Source organism: Nicotiana sylvestris, chromosome 1, assembly GCF_000393655.2.
Source record: "Nicotiana sylvestris chromosome 1, ASM39365v2, whole genome shotgun sequence".
NCBI lineage: Eukaryota > Viridiplantae > Streptophyta > Magnoliopsida > Solanales > Solanaceae > Nicotiana > Nicotiana sylvestris.
This window is the reverse complement of record NC_091057.1, coordinates 45,255,067-45,278,459: the sequence shown is the minus strand read 5'-3', so window position 1 is coordinate 45,278,459 and position 23,393 is coordinate 45,255,067. Positions and strand designations below refer to the sequence as shown.

Sequence of the window (23,393 nt, the reverse complement as noted above, 5' to 3'; positions counted from 1 at the left end):
ATCCTAACGCCTCGCAACACGGAAAGATAACCCATAGATCTCCCCAACTCACCAATAAGCTCAATAACAATCGAATCAACACATCCCTTAACAATACAACTCAGAGTCAACCAAGCCGACTCGATGTAGAAGACACCTCCATATTGGCCTACCAATGAACCCTTTATCAAAGAGTTCCTGAAGCTTCTCCTTCAACTCCTTTAACTTCGCCGATTCCATACTACGGTGCCCGACACCAAATCAATACCGAAATCAAAAACCATATCCAGCGATATGCCCGGCAGCAGGAAACACATCCGAAAAATCCCTCACCACTAGAACTAAATCATGGTAGGAGTCCCTGCATTGCCATCCATCACGAGGGCCAAATAAGAAAGACAACCCTCCCCAGCCATCCGTTGGGTTTTCAAAAATGAAACCACCCTACTGGGAACATAAACCGTCGAATCTCGCCACTCAATCCATGGCATTCTCGGTATAGCCAACATCGTCGTCCTAGTGCAACAGCCCAGAATAACACGACATGGAGACAACCAGTCCAAACCCAATATCACACAAAAATCTAGCATACTAAGAAACAAGGATCCACTCGGGTCTCCAAACATCCAATAGTTACCACACCAGACCGATATATGCGGTCCACAACCACAACCTCGACCTCTGTTTATGAGAACTCCCAATCTCCAAATCCATACAGCACGCAAATCACCATATCCGATCCCAACTCCACCGTCTGAATATATAACACACCTCTAATACCCAATTATCCCACGAGAGGTACTCCTATAATTCTTCTATGCCACCAAGCAAACTCGAATATCAGCAGTCGATCCAACAAGAGAGTGCTGCAATACTAATGAAGTATCCTCAACTCAAACACATCGCCCTTTCTAACATGTATACCCTCATCAAGCCACACCAATCAGTGATTTCATTTATCTAGTCATCTGAACTGACCATGCTACCTAAGAATTTGTGACCTTCCTTTCAAAACTGAATCGTGACCTTACACATGCAAATCTCAGTCATACACAACATACCGCATATACCATACCATCCTAGGATAAACATGAGAACTTCATATCCATTTTGAGCCACAAGCAGCTATGTACTCAACTAGCCAAGAACTTTTCATTGATCCCATCTAAAAGAAAATCACTACACATCCCACGCTCCTCACACTCGTAGGAAATATACATCTCTAACCGTGGTAGAAACCATCAAGAACTCTCTAAATCCCATTTGCACAAAACTAAACCGTCAGAACTGAATCCTTCTAACTCAACCAAGCTACGCAGGCCACTAAAACCCAAGAGAATTGCCGCGAAACACCTGTAGAAACTCATTACCTCGTAAGCACCCAAAGAACTAGTCTTATCCTTACCATGCCGATCCGGCCTACTACCAAGCTATCCCATCTATCCAAGTTCCTTCTGATTTACCTTCAACTTGATACTTCTTCTTGCTATAACACCACAACTCCTCAACCTAGACTCACCACACGAGAACTAAGCATAAAACCACACCGTCTAAGGCTCATAAGCCGCTGGATACTCTCATAAATATTCTCAAACGCACCACATTCAAAATACATACCCTGAAGTGACTCCCTGCGAATCCGAAGCTATTACTTTCACCTTCCTGATACTGATATATAGAATCCTATAATGATATAGAAATACCACGAGTCTTGACACCCTCCTATGCAAACCTCAGTTCTAGCCAATTATACAACTTGAAAATCTCCAATTATTACGTGTAAAATATTGAACCCACTAGAACCATTCTCGAGAGTCATCCACTCTACTCAAACCGCAACTAGACCAATCAAACGGACCGGACGACCCGTGCTCCATTAGCACTCCGACACCACAGGATGTAACCTCACCTTAATACAACCAAGCAACTTCCTGCTCTATACATCCTTTACCAATAGCAACTCAAGTCATTCCATGATTCTCATACACCCATAAAGCATAACATAACCTTTATTGAAATTTCCTTTACTCGAGTCATCCTCAGTCTCAACCTCCATAAGCCATAACTGATTCACTCGTACGCCTCAAACTGGAACCAACATAGCACATAACCGTGCAAACAACTAATCAATAGCAGACTCCCCCACTTGGCTCAAAGCCATAGATAAAAACACACAATAACTCATAATGCATATACTCTATTACTGCCATAATACCATAGTGAGATTAAACTCAATCCTTCATAAGCTCGTAAAACAAACACCATCTAGTACTTTAAATCTTCTACAAATCTCGCGTTCACCCTTAAACAGTCAAGCCCACTCTCTTAGGCGACTCAAATTCAAATTACAACACATATATTTCACTGGTAACAGAGATCTTCCAATAAATGACATAAAGGATCATGCAAACTTCAGAACACTCTGCAGGATATAACCCACCTGCTTCACTTCAAACTAATATCTCTTTATACCCTTCCACCGTCATAAATATTACGCAGTCACTTAATCTTCCTGAGCCTAAACTTATATCACAACGTGAAATCTACTTCACTTCCCAACTAGGCAACATGAAAAGGTCCTTCAACACGCCCACAACTCGGGCTAAACATCAATCACGATGGAAACCAAGCACCGGATAGTTCTTACTACCCCCAAGCAGACCATTCTTGTCTCGTTCAAATCATATGCACACATCTCACATTCACATCATACTCATCACGTAGCTATCCAGTCATCACTCCCACTAATAGGGGCACTATCAGACATACAAATCCAAAAGCACATGCTCACACAAGCAACGCCTCAGTGCTCAAGCTATAGGAAAAATCCGGCCTCAAGTCCTCCAAACTGGCCCAACATCAATACACAGAGATCACATCTCGCCTCTCGATCAGGGAATCACAAGCCATCGATGCATATCTAATACTAAGCACTCATAGGCGCATACGAATGCGTGGAAGGAATTCAAGGAGTTACATTTCAAGCTGAATCAAGGAAGCACGATAAGAATTCAAGAACGTGAAGTTTTTCCTAAAGGTTCTACAGCCTCCCGAGGATAAATATAGACGTCTACGTACCGATCCGCGAGACTCTACTAAACCTGCTCATGACTCTTGAGACCTATGTAACCTAGGCTCTGATACCAACTTGTCACGACCATAAAATCGACCCGATCGTGATGGCGCTTATCGTGAAACTAGGCCAACCGACACAACTCCCGAATTAATCATTTAATAAATAACAATCATTTTAAGCCTTTAATTAATCAGATATCTCATAATGTAAGTCTAAATAAACAGTGCGAAATAATTACACAAGCCCGACATCATGGTGTCACAAGTCACGAGCATCTACTAAGGTCTGAATACAACAAAGAGCCTAAAAATATACTAAATACAGTCTAAGGAAGATAAGAGGGAGAAAAGCAATGCTGCGAACATCGGGCAACTACCTTGCTAACTCCAATGACTTTGCCACTGAGGAATCAACACCTGCTACCGGGTTCAGAACTACCTGGATCTGCATACAAGGTGCAGAGAGTAATGTGAGTATGTCAACTCAGTAAGTAATAAAAGTAAATAAAAGCTGAGCAGTAAGAAAACACGTAAGCCACATCAACATGCTACAACAAATGCAGGACATCTCCAACACAGTACAGAAATCATGTACTTCATAAATCAAGCTCATTTCAGTAAAAACCTCTGAAAATAACTTTCAATAGTTTCAAACGAGTGATAAAACAATGAATAAAAATGATAGAAAATGTAGACAGCCCTTCGGGCAAAATATGTGCCATAAGCCACCCTTCGAGCATAATATCAACAGAACCAGCCCCTCGGGCTACGTCACAATCACTCGTAATTAGCCCCTCGGGCAAAACATGAATCAAGAACTGCCCCTTGGCAAAATATGGATTAATAACTGCTCCTCGGGAAACAATAGGAAACAACAACAGCCCCTCGGGTTACATCATATCACTCACACTGGGTACTCGTGCTCACTAAGGGTGTACAGACTCCGGGATGGGCCCCTTACGGCCCAAGCACAATAACAATCCATCTCGTGGCATAATCAAACAGGCTCTCGGCCTCATATCAAGCCACCTCGTGGTGTAACAAATCAGGTCCTCAACCTCATAATCATAAATCAGTGCCACACTGCTACGACACGCAGCCCGATCCCAATATTCTCACAACACAGGCCCTTGGCCTCACTCAGTCAGAAATCTCTCATGTCACTCGGGCAACAGTAAAACATGATGCTCAGCCCAAAATATCATTTAAAGTATCAAAACGGAGTAAATATGGCTGAGTTATGAAAATAGTAGAATACAACATGACTAAGTACAAATATGAAGTCAAAATAGTGAGGAATAGTAGTAAAAATCCCCTAAGGGTCCAAAAACAGTTGGCACGAGGCCCAAATATATCATTTAACCCAAAACATGATAATACTTTCCAAAACACAATGATATCAAACAGTTTTCGATCAAATACGCGATTTAACAGTCATACGGGATGGACTAAGTCACAATCCCCAACGGTGCACGACCCCACGCTCTTCATCCAGCGTGTGCATCATCTTAAAGTAGCACAACGATGTGAAATCCGGAGTTTCATACCCTCAGGACAAACATTTACAATTATTACTTACCTGTATTCGGTCCAAACTCTAGCCCGTGATGCCTTTGCCTCTCGACTCGGCCTATGAATGCTCCAAATCTCCAAGTGTTTCCTCTTGATTCCCTCTTCAATCCTCCTCAAAAAGCTCCAAAATCGCCCAAAAATGGTGAAACTTAGACCCAAAATCGCGAATATGGCCTTTTAAAACATTCTGCCCAACACTAAAAATCTCTTCTTCGCGAACGGGTCAACACCTCGCGTTCGCGAAGCACAAACTTGAGTTGACCGCTTTTTCCTTCATCGCGATCGCGAAGCCTCAACTTCCCAACTCATCGCGATCGCGACTTCCCACTCGCGAACGCGAAGAACAAACCCTCCAGGACCCCATCTGCTCACTTTCCTCTACGCGAACGAGGCAAGAGCCTCGCGAACGCGATGACTATTGATCTCAACCCTTCACGATCGCGGAACCACCTTCGCGAACGCAAAGGACAACTTCACAGCCTCACATCCTAACCCTTCACGAACGCGGGACATGCATCGCAAACGCGAAGGTCAAAAACCTGCAACACCAACAACAGTTTATCTGCAATTTCCTCCAACATGAAATGATTCGTTTAACCACCCGAAACTCACCCGAGGCCCTCGGGACCTCAACCAAATATGCTAACATATCGCATAACCTCATTAAAACTTGTTCCACCCTTCGGAACGCTCAAAACAACATCAAAACACCAAAATCACATCGGATTCAAGGCTAAGAATTCCAAAAACTTCCAAATTCCGCTTTCGATCAAAAAGTGTATCAAACCTCGTCCGAATGACCTAAAATTTTGCACACACGTCACAAATGACACAACGGACCTACTCCAACTTCCGGAATTCTATTCCGACCACTATATCAAAATCTCACCTATCGATCGGGAAACGTCAAAATTCCAATTTCGCCAATTCAAGCCTAAATCTACTCCGGACCTTCAAAACACATTCCGATCGCGCTCCTAAGTCCCAAATCACCTAACAGAGCTAACCAAATCATAAAAATTCCAATCCGAGATCATATACCAATAAGTCAAAACTTGGTCAAATCTTTCAAATTTAAGCTTCAAACTGAGAATTGTTCTTCCAAATTCATTCCGATTATCCTGAAAACCAAAACCGACGATTTACATAAGTCATAATACATCACACGGGGATGCCCAAGAACTGGCGAGCGAAGTGCAAAAGCTCAAAACGATCGGTCGGTTCGTTACACATATACTGCGTTAAGAACATCTAACATGTGCTTACACAATTCACGAAAAACCAGCAACGGTATATACTGACTACTTATCTTTATTTTAATTTTTTTATTTTCCTTCTGGAGGTTATATGAAGCTAAAGACAAGAAGAATAAGAGAAAATATAGATATTTTGTTTTCTCTGTGCAAATGCTCATTTGAAGGAGAAAGGTTAAAGTGGGATTACTACATTGCAAGAAAAGATGGAAAACGATAATTTTCTTAGAAATATACTCACTTCCCCAACAATAGCTAAATGACCAATTGAGGGTACGATATTCGCTTAGGCAAGAAACAAAATATTTATTTAATAGTAGTAATAATTTTTAGATTTTTTTTTGGATGTCCTCGAAGGGACATGACTCATGTAATTGTAACATTAATTGAAATGAGTTTAGGTACTCTTCTGTATGGATAACTATAATATAATTGTACTAAAAATTTAAAATTAGTAGAGTTTGTGTTTAATTTGGATTGTTTTTGTGGGTGATACGTACTTGGAAACATACCATATGGAACTGGCATGTCTTTACATACAAAGGAGGCTACGTTGAAATATTCTTGAGTCAGGAAATTTAAGAGCAATTGTGAAAAATCTTGAAAGAAGACAGAGTCGATGACTTCTCAACATGTTGCTTATTTTAGAATAGAAATTTTTTTCATGGGTATAGAGTCTCTCCCTGTCCAATGTCCTCTAAAAAGCATATCTGGTAAGAAACAAGACAGGTACAGTGATTAAAACAATGATTGAATTGATATTTATTTATTTATTTATTCTCATTTTTTTACCGTTACCTTTTTTTCTTTTTCGCTATTTTCCCCACTGATATGGTCATATGTCAGAAAAAATAGAATTTAATTTATAACAAATTTTAGGTGGACTTTCATCTTCCGAAGTTCACATCCAGCATCAAGTATTTAAGCTGAATGTAGAGCTGATTTTTTACCCAACAGAGTTGATATTATAGGTATCTTGTTATTATATTGTTAGGAAGGAAGTAATGAAAATAAATTGTTGTGGAAACGCTCTAATAATATTGTTGTACTTGCTCTTTAATTTGGATCCTACTGATATAATTATGTGAACAAAAAATATATCTTGAGTGTTGACACAAAAGAAAAAAAAACAAGGAGGAACCAAAAATTCTTTTCCTTATCCTCTTTCTGATACTTGAATCCTTTTTTTTTAATTACTTTTTTCAATTTATAGGATTGGCGATGGGAACATTGAAAGAGAAAGAAGCAAACTTTTTGAAAATTTTGTAGAGAATTAGTAGAAAAAATTAGAGATTTGTAAATACTATGAAGAAGGGAGCAAAGTGTTTTATTCTACTTATATACATTGATGATGTATAAAAATTTAGTTTGCAATATCATATCATATTTACCTATTGTAGCAAATAAGCAAATAATATATATTTTTGTCAAATTATAAATTCTTTTTTATGTTAAATCACATGTAGAAATATTTTTTAGGTAACCTGATAATATAAAAAAAAAAAATTAACTACCAATGTATATTACTTAAATTGTAATTCTTATAATTTGTCGAGGAAAATCGAGATTTAAAGGGTTTTCTAAAATAGATGAATTAAGAGGGGGAAGAGGAAAGAAATCAACAATGATTGAGCAGATTCAAAAAAAAAAAAAAAAGTTGAAAAAGGAAAAAGAATAGGAAAAAAAATAGATATTGGGAATACAATCAATACTTTTTCTTTTTTCCTTTTGAGTTGCCTTGCATTCATTTCAAATTATATGATTTGCATAGCAATTTTTTTTTTTTTTTTAAAAAAGAGATGAAAAACTAAAGTTGTACTGTCTAATAAAAGAATGAGTATATTTTAGATATGCGTTAGACTAAGGGAATAAGGTGTGCATACATAAACACATATACAAGTGAATTTTTTTCTTATATATTTTTTTCATTTCTTAAAAGAATCAGATTATGAAAATTATTGTCCATCTAACCTCAATCAATATGTAGTATTTGTTTTTTTATTTATATATGTACGTCAAAATTTTATCTCTTTTATTTCAATTAAATTTCTAAAATAATTATTTATAAATCAAATGTATTTTTATAATCGCGCTTCGCGCAGATAAGTTCACTAGTTTTATGTTTAAAGTTAACAACTTCATACGAAAATTTTTCCAACTTTATACCCCTAGTGTGAAGTAGATCCTAAAGTAGGTAATCTTGTAAATGTTTTTGCCCAACGAGTATGACCTCAATGGTTGCCTCAAAATTGGGTATATTTGCACTTTTTCCATGTAATTAAACTTCAAGACTTAATTCAGTTTTGCCACATAACACGTTTTTAGACTACTATGTTTTGAATTAGGAATATAATCCAAACTTTTATGGACTCAAAATAATCATAGTTGAATGGATTGTTACACAAATAACCAGTCAGATTTACGGTTTATTTTTTCTAGCAAGTATACAATAGATTATACATTAATTATACACATATTATACATGAATTATACATAAATTATGTATTTGCCAGCTATTTTTAGTTTAAGAGAATATAGACGACTATTCAGGTTAATTATTCAATTTAAATGCCTACTTTAGGAGACGTTAATTGGGCCGGTTGGGATAAACTTGGATAGCATAAAATGGGTTATCATAATAGGAAAAATTATGCGACAAGTCAAACATATACATTGTATTTACCATTCATAGCTATACTTTTAGCAAATTTACCATCGTAGTTATATTTGATTTTTTTAGCAAATTCATGAAACAATAGATTAATTGTTTTTAACTGAAATGAGAGAGCAACAAGCTTTCGTAGCTTAGTTGGGTAGGAGTCCATTTAGTTAGCGGAGGTGTTGAGTTCAACTCTCATCAAGAGCATTTTATTTTTTTGTATTTCTATATTCGCCTTGGTTGTATTCATTGCGCGTATGAATATAGTCGATACAAATACACTTGATAAAGGTTGTATTCTTTATATATACATATGTATACATTCGATAGAAGTTGTATCTTTTGTATACACTCGCCTTGGTTACAGTTGATACAAATGAATATAATTGCGCGAACGAATACAATTGGCACAGTTTGTATTCGTTGCGCGAGCGAATACAATTGACACATGTTATACTTGTTGCATGTTTAAATACAAGTGATACAAGCTAGTAACAACGGAACAATAGCTACAACTGGTAATTAGCCATACTATAGTTACTAGGCAAATAAAATTGAGTTGTTTCAAATTAAACCGTCAATGAATATATGTTCTATACAACTCTCTATATTTCAACAAATTGTGCGAGTTATATTCACGAGTCAAATTTGTCACTTCAAGTCTACACTACTGTAGAAGTAAGGTCCTTTTATGTTTGATCAAATAGAAAACAAGTAAGGTCCTTTTATGTTTGATCAAATAGAAAACAAAAAAGTCATTTTTTGTTTCTTTTAAATATAAATACTATTCCTTATTACTAAAACATGTTTTCCCATTGAAATGGTCTCTTTTATTTTGAATAAATCAAATTCATGTCATTAACAACTTGTTTGGATGGTTGTTATGTATTGTTTCACAATGTATTATATCGTATTATATAATGTTATATTATATCGTTTGATGAATACAATACTTGGATAGATTGTATCGTTTGCCGTCGTTTCATGATGTCACACGTCAACAATATGAAGAATAAACTTACAATATTACAAAGAAAAAGTATGGTATGATATAGAATTATTATATAAAAAGATAGTGCAAAGGATAAAATAAGATTATTTAATAATAATGAAGGGCAATATGAGAGAAAAAGACAAGGTAACGACGAATTTAATAATACGATACAATAAAATTTAAATAACAATCAAAACAAATACTGTATTTAAAGTAACAATAGGATGCACCAGAGAATTACTAATCCCTTGGGTATACTTTTTCAATCTATATATTACTAGTGCAAGTATTAGTTATATAACCTATTCGGTATTATACTATGTATAACTAATACATAGCAAACCATGGTATTAATAATACTAAGGCCATTAATGCATGCATTAACCTGGTTAAGGACAAAATTATCTTTAAAGTCCCTTAAAACTAAACAATATGGAGGGTATTTTCTAAATAACTAATTTTCTAAAAAATTATACAATGCATTTTAATTATTAATACACCACACCAAACAATAGATAAAAAATAATCTCTGCATAACTAATTCATGTATTATTAATTCATACATTACCGATACACTTTATTCAACGCTATTCTTATATGCTCTACGAAACTACCTCTAAGTAACAACCATCCAAACAAGCAGTAACCTAGCAAAACATATATTCTTTTGGGGCCAAAATACATATTTTATATTTTATGGTAGTAGATTCTGGACACATTGGCTCCTTGCTGGATTTTGCACTCACAGTTCATTTCAACGCGCAATTTGAACGCGCCACTGCAATTTCTTTCCCCCAAATTTTTATAATTTCTGAAACTTCACTACTTGGTCAGGAAATAACTAGGAGTAAAAAAAAATACCAAAATTAAAAAAATAGTGCAATTAAGACGGATGAATTAAAGAAAAGGGACCTAAAAAGAAACTAAAATAAAATAAAAAAGAAAAAAAAACCTTTCTTTCTTTCTTTCTTTCTTTGTGTATGCCCCCTCTGGTTATACACATCAACAACAGAAGAACGGAACATCACATTCGAAAATCCATTCGATCGCTGGGTTTTTCAACACATTGATTCTTCAACACTCATCTTTTGGGGTTTATTTAAAAATTAATTTTAAAGTATTTTGCTGGTTGAATTTTTTGATAAAATTACTTGAAATATACAGGTGAGATACATAGATGATCAGGAAGGTTCAATGGTAGTTTTTGATTTTGAAGGTTGGAGAGGTTACAGTGCAATTCCTTTCTGGGTTTTGTGAGTATTTTAATGGGTCGAAGTTCGATTTTTGAATTGTGAGTGATATGTTGGATTTTAGGATAGGTGGCAAATTAGGGCTAGGGTTAGGGTTTTGGGGTTACAAGGTTGGGAATTTAAGGTTAGGTTTTATTTATGAGTTGGGGAAATAGTAATAGGGCTCAAATGATGGAGGAACATGAGCTTGAGGAAGGGGAAGCATGTTATTACAACAAGGATGATGATGATAATTCAAGCATTGACCCGGACATAGCCCTCTCTTACATTGTAAGAGTTCTTTTTTGTTTTTGTTTCTGCTATATGTTGAACTCAAATTTCATAATCTGAACATTCTTGATTATGTGTCTTTTATGATGAACTAAAGTGAAAGAGAAGAACTTTGAGTTTTGAGAATCAGTTCATGAAATGCTTAATATAGTTGCAGTTTGTTTTTGGTAGTTAAGTTCTTGGTTGATTATCAATGTTCTGGGTAAAAGATTAGGCTTTACTAATTCAAAATTCATTATAGATGGTTCTGTGATTCTGTAAAGAATGTACTGAATCAGGCAAATAATTATGGTAGGACAAAAAAAGAGAACTTTTTGGGACATTGTGCTAGAGATATTGCTTTCAAGTTATACTGATGAAATTTGGGATCATTTCTGCTAATAGTGAAGGGTAACAATAAGAAAAGTAAGAGAAAAAGAGATTCTCTTTAAGACTGCCTTTCCCCACTTTCTGCAATACTTTGTTTAAAGTGTATGCTACATTATGAATGGTTATTGCCATTTATTTCATAAAACAATGACAGTATGACTGATTGTTTTCTGTGTCAAAGGATGAGAAACTTCAAAGTGTTTTGGGTCATTTTCAGAAAGATTTTGAAGGAGGCGTTTCTGCTGAGAATTTGGGTAAGTAGGCTGTTAATCAGGCCCATTATTGATCATAGACAAAGTTGTGTATCTCTTTCTCCATGTAGATGGACTGATTACATTTCTTTTACTTTTGGCAGGGGCAAAATTTGGCGGGTATGGTTCGTTCTTACCGACTTATCAGCGCTCCCCTTCAATTCTATCTCAGCCAAGATCTCCACAGAGATCTCAAAATCAAGGGACACCAAGATCACCCAACCATTTTGTTTCCGAGGTCTGTCAAAAGTTCGTCTTTTTTTTGTTGAATGCCATATTGTCTACCTTATATCGACCTGGGAATATTTGGTTTACCTTGTGTGGTGATTGCATTTCTGTCCAGGGGCCTCCTCAGAAATCTTTGGCTGTGTCTGATCCTCCCTCAACTCAGAGGAATAGTACAGCTGGTTCTCGCAGTGGTCATACCTTGCATGATTCAAGGGTTCCTTGTGGGTATGATTCCGCCAGACCATGCTTTTCTGCGCAAGAATCTAATAAGTTCCCTGTAAAACATGAAGTTTCTATGAATAAGTCACTTAAACCAACTGATCAGAGAAAATTCAAACTTCGGATTAGAGTTGGTTCTGATAAGACAGCCCAGAAGAGTACTGCTTTACACACTAGTCTTGGGCTTATTTCTCCCTCTTCGTCAATGGAAAATAGTCCTACTGAAAGTGGTGAGATGTTGTCCAAGTTTGAAGGAATTCCCTGTGATTCTCCAGCCAGCATCCTTCAGGTGAGCCAGTTCTCTATTACTTAAAAATTCCCCTTTTACCACACAGCCAAAAAGAGAATAGTATCTGGTGCTTTGTTAATTTTTCGTTTTTTCCCTTTATTTATTCCCGTCTGTTGGAACAGACTATGACTTCTTTCCCAGTTGCTGGAGGCCTGCTGCTTTCACCTCTCCATGAGAAGTTATTGACTTTGTCTAGAAATGATAAACTTTTCACGGGGAATGAGCCTGTGGTTGCTGCAAAGGATACTAACCCTCAATCTGTCATGTCTGGCAATAGTTCAACGTCCAGGATAGAGGATGGGGATGTCTTGATAGGGAAGAAAACTAAATCAGTTGGTAAGAGTGAATATGCCGAGGAACTGAATTCAGGGGTCGGAAATGACACGATCTCCTTTTTTGAGAAAAACTTGGGCATTGAGAGCCTGGAAAACACGCATTGCCTCTCAAAAGACTTGAATCAGAGAGTCGTGCCTGAGTTAGTATGTGATACTCATCAGTCAGTGAAAGGTGCTGGTAGGGCACCTGGAGCTATACATGACTCGGTGAAGGAAATTCGAATGAAGAAAAGGGAGATCAATAGACTTAAAGATCAATTGTTTGGTAGTGACTTGGATAAGGATGATTCGTTTGAATCTTCATCTGACGTGGTCGGTGACAAATATGATCACCAGGAAGTAAGAAGTAATCCAGTGGAACTCCAGCTAAAAAGCTTTCAGAAAAATGCTTCTTTTGATAGCAAGGAAGGTGGCAGGAGCAAATGCGGCAGATCCGTCCCTTCATTTAGAGCTGATTCTGATATTTCCGAGAGTGAGAGGGACTCTAGTGCGGCTGTATCTCTGAGAAAGAAAGCTGTTATGAAAGCTGCAAGCCATAAACCTGACCAACCAAGGATGCCTCACGCAGAGAAGCAATCATCTGAAGGCAAAAAGAAGTTAACAGAACGTCAACTTGGTCTGAAGTCAGCTGCAGATGTGGCAGAGGTAAGAGGGGTTTCTGCTACTCTCAAGAACAAGAAGAGTTCTAAGAAGGATGTCCGGATGGCTCATTTATTTGACGCACAGCTGGAGAAAACCACGAATCAACTGGATTCTCTGGAGAGACCTCCTGGTGCTAAGTTGAAGAAATCTAAACTGGAGGCACGTATAAAACAGCATTCATCTTCTGCTAAATCAAGACACGTTCCGAGCAAAAAAGTTGATAGTCATGTGGCATCTGCGACCCCTATGAAGGATAATTCAGCCATGGGTGCTAAGGAACTGACTTCTGGGACTGAGCCACCAGTTGCTCCTGTCGTTATAGAAGAAGATTGGGTCGCCTGTGATAAATGTCAGAAGTGGCGCCTTCTGCCATATGGTACAAAACCCGAGCACCTGCCTGACAGGTGGATGTGCAGCATGTTGAACTGGCTGTAAGTTTTCTGCAGTTTTAAAATCTTAACTCTCTTTTTGTGGCTTATACAAAGTCTTGGGTCTCTTTTATCGGTTTACACATGCTCTGATACTCTGCCTTGTCATCCATCTCTGTAGATAGTTTCTGCAGTGCTATATTTTAGTGATTACAAAATCAAAATTAATTTCTGTAGGCCTGGAATGAACAATTGTGACATTAGTGAGGAGGAGACAACAAGAGCTCTCCATGCCTTGTACCAAATGCCTCTTCCTGAGAACTTAAATAGCCTTCAAAATCATGCTGGTAGAGATACGGCTGGAGTAATTTCAGCTGATATGCATGGGCTCGGTGGCAGCAGTCAGAATGTGGGTTTCGATTATGTGGCTAATGGAGGAAAGAAGAAACACAAATTAAGAGAAACACCAAACACAAGTAGCAATCATGGTCCAGTGTTGACCACAAACTTGAACATGCAACATGAGCCGGCTAAATGCAGAAGTTTGAAGAATGTGAACCAACATGTTGGTGAATCGAACATAATTAGCAAATCCATTGTGCAGATTCCAGTTAAGTCGTCTGATGTCCTTGGCAAAAATCTGAATAAACGGAAGGAGCACATGGCTAATGGTATAGTATTCATCTTCAGGCTGGCATTTCTTCCTTCCTCTCATACCTGTATATAGATATTTATCTTGCTTCCTATTATAACATATTTGCAGGTGATGAAAAGCCAAAAAAGAAATCCAAAAGGGAGTCCGATCAGTGCGATCACAGGGATCTGAAAAAGATTAAAATAAAAAGTGACCAAGCTTTTGTGACAATTAGGGAAGTAGGGACAGGTATCCAGGACTACCATGAACGTGGTAATTTGAAGGAGACAAAGCCTGGGCTGGCAGAAGGGTTACAAATTTTGGAAAAGAAGCATGGCAACCGAGTCCAGGATTCAAGGGATAATGACTCAATTAATGTAAAAACTCATAATGGAAGGGAAATTTCTGTAAAGAAAAGAAAATTGAGGGATGAAGACTATCTGATGACTTCGCAAAGTAATGGTAATCACTTGGGTGACAGTGATGCCAATGCTTTTGTGAGAGCGGTTAGCGGTGAGAGTGGAGTCAGAAAACAGAAGAAATCCAAGGTGTTTCAGACTGAAAATAAGGAGTCCAGTGCTAGCAAGGGTAAAGAAAAATCAAGAACGAGAGGTACAGTTACTAAAATTGTTCTACCAGGAACCAGGGATTCTCCTATAGATTGGAGTGTAGAGAGAGAACGTCAGACAAAGAAGTATAGAGTGAAGGTTCAGTCTCGATTGACGATGGAAGATATTGATTCATTGAAAAAGGATTTGGGATCTGAACAGTTATCAACAGCTGCCACTTCAAGCTCTTCAAAAGTTTCTGACTCCCGGAAAAGTAGAGCGAAACACCAAGTGAAAGGCTCACCAGTAGGGTCTGTTTCCTCATCCCCCATGAGGATGTTCATCACGAGTAAGGCTTCACCTGCAAGAACGGAGGGTTCAGGGAAAGATGATGCTAAATTAGATAATTACCCAACAGTTGGAAGTCCAAGAAAATATTTGGATAGGGATGGCGATTTTGAGAGTGATAAATCTAGGACCTCAATAAAGGGGAAACAATCTGGTGTTCCTCATCCGGAGGCTTGTGAAAATTCTGTGCTAGATTCTCGGGGTACCAGTGGCAGGGAAAAAATTGAATCCCGTGTTAGACATTCTTCTGAGTTTGGAAATAGCCATATGGACAATAGTCATGCTGATGTTCTGGAGGAACGTAGCCCCTACATGACTGAGAAGCATGCTGCATACAGCTTCGATGGCAAGGGTAGAGTGAGCAAGAAACACGTTTCTATGCTTAACGAACATAAATCTGCCAAAGATTCTCCATTGCAATTTAAGGAAAAGGATGGGAATGCTGGTTTTAATACTCAAAGGGTAGAAGGGAATATCTCTGATCTACTGGGAAACCAGGAAGTCCTGAATTCAAAGGTTGACCACAATTATCTCGACTCCAGTACTAAATCTTTCAATAACAATCAGATTGTTAGCAAGAAAGATCCCACGCGTTGTAGTGATAGCAAGAGAGAGCACCGATTAAAGCATGATGGTGTTGGATCAAATACAAAATTGAACAGTGTATGTAGTATGGAAGGAAAAGTTCTTGCGAAACAAAAACCTCATCAGGAAATTGATGCCCGAAATGCAACAAATGGTAGATCAGCTCAGTCAGAATCCAGGGACTTAAGGTCTCAAGTTGGTGCACATGCTGAAGATAAACAAGGCACGTCAGTTGTTACCAGAAAACCTGCTTCCGGTTCCCAGAAAGGAAGTTCTAAAGATGTATGTGCCAGAGTGTCAACTACGCTAAAAGATCCTGGCACTGGTGTTTGTCAAACTGTGAGTCACAACAGCATGGGGCATTTGGAACCCAGTGCTCTCACCCTTACAAAAAGGGAGCCCTCAAGTCAGACTGCTTCTGCTGTCCTGAAAGAAGCTGAAAACCTTAGAGATTGTGCTGATCGTCTTAAGGTTATACTAATATCTCTTTTAAGCTTATATTTTTATCTCAATTAGAACTTGTTGCTGGTCTATTTCCCAAAGTTAATTTCTTCTCTGCCTCTGCTTTATCTAGTTGACTTTCTGCTGAAGAAATCATGATCCCTTCTCCTTGTGCAGTGCATGTATTAGTTTTCCTAATTATTAAAGCTATTTGCAGAACTCTGGATTTCATGCTGAATATAATCAAGCTTATTTTCAAGCTGCATTGAAGTTTCTTCAGGGTGCTTCACTTTTAGAAAACTCAAATGGGGAAAGTAGCAAACACGGGGAGATGAATCAAATACAAATCTATAGTAACACAGCCAAACTTTGCGAGTATGTGTAACTTCAAACTTTACAATACTGATAGATATACCATTTCATAAGCACTTATTTAACCTTTTCTCTATGGGGAAAATTCCAAACTTGCAGCTCCCCAAAACTATAACTGATAGGTTTATCTTTTGGTTTACTGTTTTGCTCAAGGCCGTGTCGTTTTATGAAGAACCTCTGCCTTGCCAAGTTGTTGCTCAGCAGAAACTACTGTTAAATAATTTGTATAAGTGAAACTATTGTTTATTTAATTAATTTTTTTCCTGTAAAGGCTGCTGAATGTCCGCTAGTTTAGAGTTTGGTATGACTCATTTCTTCATAGAACCCGGTTTAGTGCAGACAAAGTTGAATATTCTGTGTAAACTTGTCCATACAGGTTAAGCAAGTCTGAAGTTAGTTACAACTATCTCATAACTGCTTGTTCGATGACTGCTCTTTTTATCTGCTTTGTAATGGATATTTATAATGTTGCAGAACTTGTGCACATGAATATGAGAAACGTGATGAAGTTGCCACTGCTGCTTTGGCCTATAAGTGTATGGAGGTTGCATACATGAGGGTGGTATTCTGCAAAAATATGAGTTCGAGCAGAATTTGGCATGATCTGCAAGCAAGTTTGCAAGTTCCTCCTCAAGGTCTGTTTTTTTGTCATGAAGTACTGGACGTAAGAGTTTCTTGTCTTATTGCCATCAAACTTTCCAGCAGTGTGTTGTTAGCATAACCGTATAACGAAACCTCAGGAACATGATGATACTTTTGGTAGTTTTCTTTCTTTTTCCTTTTGTTGTTTTATATCCACATTCAAAGAGACACCATTCAGCGTAGACGTAGCGTGATTATAAGTTGAAAAGGATTTGCTTAACCGAGATGTGGTTAAAAAGATAACCCACCCTGAGAAATTACATAGATGTGCATTTTGCATCAGCTTTGGCCACAAGAGTTATCCGAACCAAAAGCCAATTATTTTCAGCGATAAACAATTCCAAAGTGGGCTGCTACCTTTCTCAAAAAAAAAATAAAAAATAAAAAAATCCCAGTGGGGAAAATAAGACATCCTAAATATAACAGTCTTGACTCAAACATTCCCCCAGCGTTGGTTTAGCAGCAGAGGTAGACATCTCGAAAGGTGTGGTAGACACACCTCACGAGTTATCATAGTTGGTGACCAAGTCTGATATTTAAGTGCAGAAAGATAGAGGGGCAGGCCCCATCAAGACCAAGTTTTGAAGCTGGAAATAGTGGATTTCTTGGTTGAAAAAACCCAGTCTTGATTCATGCAGCTGCACTATGCTTAAATGTGTGAGCGAGACATCTCAGAGGTGTTGGGAGGGAAGTGGGGAATGAATATTTGAAACTTTAAGAAGAAATTTCATCTTTAATTTTGATTGATATAACTCAGTCTACAATGAAGTCGTCAAGCATGAGCGGCTGGGTTTTACCCAATTTCAGTTATGAGTTTGGCCGTGCTTGCCAGTGGGCTTTATTGTGATTAAAGAACTGATATGCAACGAATGCTTAGACACAATTTAGACGCAACAGGAAAATTAAAACAAAAAAAGAGATAGGAGAAAATGCCCCAGGGCCGGGAGCTGAAAAAAGTTTGACTTGAAAATTAAAATCTAACAATGTTATAATTGTATGAATAGAATATCGATTGACATATCTATGAATCTTGCCATCATGGTTTATAGTGGTCTAGCTTTGTTTTAATGGAAGACCATAGCTTCACATGAATTTCCCACTTGCGAGAAATGTTTTAGCATCTATGTGATGTTTTAGCATCTATGTGCTTATAATGTGATTCTCGTCCAGAAATTCTCGATATATGTAGTTGTTGCATCATGTTTAGTGCATACATGTTATTCAGGTGAATTTCATTTGCGTGAATTTCCCACTTTAATTTGGATATGTTTTTGCCTATGTTGTTTGTAATGAGATTCTGGTTCAGATAATCTCGATATTATGTAGTTGCATCATGTTTAGCCCATGCTTTTATTCAGGTGAATCTCCTTCATCTTCAGCATCTGATGTTGATAACACAAACAATCAGACAGTGGCAGAGAAGACTGCTTTATCAAGAGGCAGTGGTTCTCATGCTGGAAATCATGTTATTGCTCCTCGAAATCGTCCTAGTTTTGTTCGTCTGCTTGACTTTGTAAGTTGTTGACTCGTTTATGATTTCAGACATATTGGGACTAGTTCACACTTTTGTTGGATATTTACAGTGTTCTTATTCCCTTTATTATACGTTAAATGACTACAGAATACTGGAGGAGTCGAGGGATTTCTTCCTTCATTTTTGGAGGAAACTATGAAAATGAACTTTACTTCCTTATTATTATTATTATTATTTTTTTTTTGGGGGGGGGGGGGTGAAGAAATGATGCGCTTAGGTTCCATCAGTTTCATATAGTTTAATTTCTTGTGTTGTTTCTGTGTTAGCTGGCCCATTTCTGTAGGGTAAGCAATTAAAAAGATGTAAAATTTTGCAGACAAAGGATGTAAATTCTGCAATGGAGGCTTCTAAAAAAGCACAGAATGCTTTTGCTGCTGCCACTGCAAATCTTGGAGAGGCAGAGAATAAAGATGCTGTCATTTCCGTTAAACGGGTTATTGACTTCAGTTTCCAGGATGTAGAGGAGCTAATACGTTTGGTGCGGCAAGCTATTGAGGCAATTAACCATAATGGTTTTGGTGGCAGTAGAGGCTAAATCAACCCTGTATACTATGTGGTTTTGCTTGTTTTGTCCATTCACAAGCAGGCTCTTGGATATGAGAAGGAAGTGAGGACCTGCAGTGCAATTTGGTGAAGAGGCATGCTGTTAAGTGCGTTATATTCCTGTACATGTGTACAAAGTGGGATTGATTTGCTATTTCATGAATTTTTGAGAATTCAACTTTTTGGTATATGATAAGGGCATAGCATGCTCAACGTTAAAATTTACAGGTTGGGGACAAGAGGTGTATAAAGTTTCAATCTTCAAGGATAAGACTTGGAATTCTCTTAAGATCCAGTTTTGAATATTAGGTTCTTTCTGTTGGGAATAGTCAAACATAGGAGTATGAATATTGAGAGCATTAGGTAACATATCTAAGGAGACATGAGTTCCAATGTAGTCCCAATGATTCATCCTTTATTAGAGTACTTGGATCCTTGGGTTGCCGTATACTTCATTTTTTTTTATAATTGAACACAAGGCACAATTTTGGTGGAGGAATTTAGTGGACTTACTATATTATCCGTCATTAATTCTTTTTTCTCCTTCTTTTTTAAGTTTTTTTATCTGGTGAAAATAAGCGACTGATTCTGTCTCACAAATTTATATTATGTACTTAGCAGATTACTAAGGAATTCTGCCAAAAAAAGAAAAAAAGAGTGAGGAGAGAACGAGAGAAAGAAAAGAGGAGATTGCTAGAGAATTGCAATTTTGTGGTAAAAGAAAGGAATGTATAACATGGAGTTAGTCACTTATGTCCGCATGCCTACAATCTTCAACATCTAATCAGCTTTTGCTACAACAACAACAACAACAACTCATTATAATCCCACTTAGTGGGGTCTGGGTAGGGTAGTGTGTATGCAGACCTTATCCCTACCCTGGGGTAGAGAGGCTGTTTCTTGGGGAGACTCGAACTCACAACCTCTTGGTTGGAAGTGGGGGTTGCTTACCATCAGAGCAACCCCTCTTGTCTATCTAATCAGCTTTTGCTCTCTTTACTAAATGAGCCGAGAAGGCTGGGTGTGGGTCATATTTTTTGGACAGCTGGTATCCGTTAAATCTGCTGATCTTAGAAAGTGCTGCAGAAGAACTTGAAGTTTTGCTGTAAGTTGCACCATATTACCTTGCCTTTGTTTCCTTCCATGTTTCCTGTGTGAGTTTTCAACTGATCTTATTGTGGGGAACAGCAAAACTGTTTAGTGCAGTAAACGAATTGGAAAATGTGTTTCTCCTGAGACACAGTCAAATCCTGGTTGCTCCCTGTGTTCCAGAAAGACACGACAGGTAAGGCTACCATCAGTGGTCCTTTGCTCTTTTCACTAGATATTTTATTTCAAGTTTCTAGCCTGCTTAGATGACAAATAAATAATTGAATCTGTGTTGCGTGCCAGCAAAAGTTTGCTTGTTTAATGACTGACCCCAAATGCATTATTTTGGAGAAGGAATTAGGCTGACCTCAAATGCATTATATTCTGGTGCCTAAAGCTACATTTCTGACTTGATAGTGGTGTATCGAGATGTTTAGTGAGCTAAGTAACTCTTGTTTCTAGTCCAATTATTACTTGATGCAGCAAAATTAAAACAGATCAGAATTGCCTTGTCGAAACATGTGAGAATAGAAGGTTATGGATGCTAGTTTCATAATATAGCAATCTTTACTCAGGGAGTAGCTTTCATTTTTGGATTTGATCTGGTTTGCTTTTCCTTTTGAACCTTTAGTTTCCAGGGAAAAATGAGAGCGTTTTGATGTTTACAACTGATAACCTTCTCTGATTGGGTTGATGGTTTCTTAGTCATTTTCTGCTCAAAGTGCTGATATACAATTATGCAACTGCTAAACAGTTTCCCTGTAGGCATGTGAAAAGGAATCTGCATCTTGGATGAAGATATTTGTCACTTGGGGTGGGGGGTGGGGGTGGGGTAGATCACTCCGATCAACTCTAGTCTCTCAAATTGCTTACTTCTATCATGTCCTTGTTGCAACTCCTAGTTATGTGGATGAAAGATAGGGAAGCTCCAGATTTAATTGGGATGGCAAAAGTTATAACCCCAAATATTTACCTTGTAAAAGGGGATATCGTGGTTGCCCATTAAATGTGGGCTCTCTGCACTGGAAAACTGAACGGCTTTAAACATGGTTTTGCTTATGAAATGGTTTTGAAGATTTAGTTCTGAAGTGAGTTCTTTGTGGCTTGAAGTAATATTGAGTAGATATTGTAAATTTGTAATAGAAATAGGATGATTTGTGAGACTATTTATGTTCTGTTGGCGCCCTGTTGATGTAGTCGTCATATTACAGTGGTTAAGGCAGTGAAAGATACGGTGAGGTGGACAAAAAGTGATGATTTACTGCCACAGGTATGTACTACGTAATGAGTGACGAAGAATGTTCTACCAGCTAAATTTATATGTGCGGAACAAGTCCCCAGTAAAGGCAGCTTTCTTTGCATGAGAGCTTGGTTGCGCTTCCTGGAGATGGCCTGATGCAGAATCTCAACTTTTGAGAAGGATTCTTGTCAACTTCTCTGCTGTGTCTAAACGCGGAGATGTCTCGCGCTATAGTTTGCTGTTTGTCTGACTGGCACATGTCAACTGAGTCATGCTGGCATAAATGAGGAGATTTTGTTATGTTGCTCCACGCTTGAGAAGGGCAAGAGTGAGGGGAAAAAAAAAGAAACTATGAGAATTCATCGTGTATCTGCTTATTTTGGTGTACCTGGGATTCCTTTTTCTTCTTGAGTTGAAGAAACAACTACTTCATCAATCTCATATCATAGACAAATGTAACATTTTCCTTGTGAAACTGCACCACACAGATCCAAGTTGGGTCACAACTGGATGTTACATTTGTAGCATATGTTGGGCTACTTGGTTTTAGTTTTGGTTTTGTACTTGTAGCTTGCACGATTGTAAACGCCTGCGATTCAATTAACATCTGTAATTCCATATTGGATTTTGGCTGTAAGTATAAGGATTGACTGTATTCCTATAATCTCTTTTCTTTGTTGGCTGTAAGTATAAGGATTGGCTGTTTTCCTATAATCTCTTTTCCTAATCATGTCAATGGATTTCTTTTAGTTGGTCTGCTTAATATGAATTTCAGAGTGCTGGAAAGTTACAGGGCTCTCGGGCTTCGAATTTGGCAACTTATCCAAGGTACATCTTTTGAAACATTAAGGCACTTAATCATAATACGAAGTGAATCCCAAGTGTTGTTTTTCTTTTTTGGCCAATAGGCTGTACCATTGTTGAACTTCAAAGTTTGACTTTAATAGCCGGCCAGATTCATTGTTTATTTTTTTTAGCTGGTATACATAGATTATACGTTGATTATACATCAATACACACATTATACATGAACTATACATATATTATAACTAATATGCATGCTAGTCATGTAGGACTCAATGAGGTTAGGTGCATCCTGTCTTCATGTCTTTTACTTTTTGGTTATTAATATACAGGGTCTGAGTTAGTGCCAAATTCCTTACCATCACAAGGTGGACTAGAAAATATAGAAGTAAAACAAGACATTCTTCTAGTCACCCAAAAAAAAAAAAAAGATGAAAAAAGGAAGAAAGAAAAACCAAAAAGAAAAGAAAATGTTTGCAAATCAAGAAGTGTTCTTTTTTCATAGTTGGGACGAAAGTTCCAAAAGGCAAATGTGGAAGAAAATGTAAAGAGAGTCACGCGTTGTCTGGTGAATCAAAATGCTGAAGGCAACAAACCCAGTTAACTCAATTTGGTCGAATGTATCTTTCAATCCAATGTTGCACTCAGTCAGAGGTCACCTTTTTCCTTCTCCTTTTACCTTTCTTGCTTTCTTTCTCCATTCACAAAGCCAGCCCCCCTTCCACTCACCCAAAGTAGACAATAAAAATGATATTGCAGTTTAATATTCGTGTTTTACTTTCTGAATTAATTGCTTCAGTACATTCCAGTGGTTAAGAGGCCGCAATTTGATTGGTTAAGTCTTGACCTCGTCTCGTATT

General features: G+C 37.7%; 1 protein-coding gene across 3 annotated transcripts; it reads left to right on the top strand.

Moving 5' to 3' along the window:
- Positions 1–10,473: 10,473 nt before the first annotated feature.
- On the top strand, positions 10,474–22,393 carry LOC104215042 (cysteine-tryptophan domain-containing zinc finger protein 3-like). 3 transcript variants are annotated; one of them, XM_070150514.1, is made up of 13 exons: positions 10,474–11,052; positions 11,603–11,675; positions 11,777–11,910; positions 12,016–12,408; positions 12,531–13,816; positions 13,991–14,424; positions 14,517–16,339; positions 16,527–16,684; positions 17,156–17,316; positions 18,682–18,836; positions 19,174–20,505; positions 20,589–20,685; positions 21,701–22,393. In XM_070150514.1, exons 1-11 carry the CDS (start codon positions 10,921–10,923, stop codon positions 19,390–19,392), a joined length of 4,968 nt encoding a protein of 1,655 aa, XP_070006615.1. In that variant the 5' UTR covers positions 10,474–10,920; the 3' UTR covers positions 19,393–20,505; positions 20,589–20,685; positions 21,701–22,393. The 3 variants fall into 3 exon arrangements, with proteins under 3 accessions (XP_070006615.1, XP_070006640.1, XP_009763085.1); XM_070150539.1 differs by having other exon boundaries at positions 19,174–20,685; positions 21,760–22,393; XM_009764783.2 differs by having other exon boundaries at positions 19,174–20,685.
- The last annotated feature ends 1,000 nt before the right edge of the window (positions 22,394–23,393 follow it).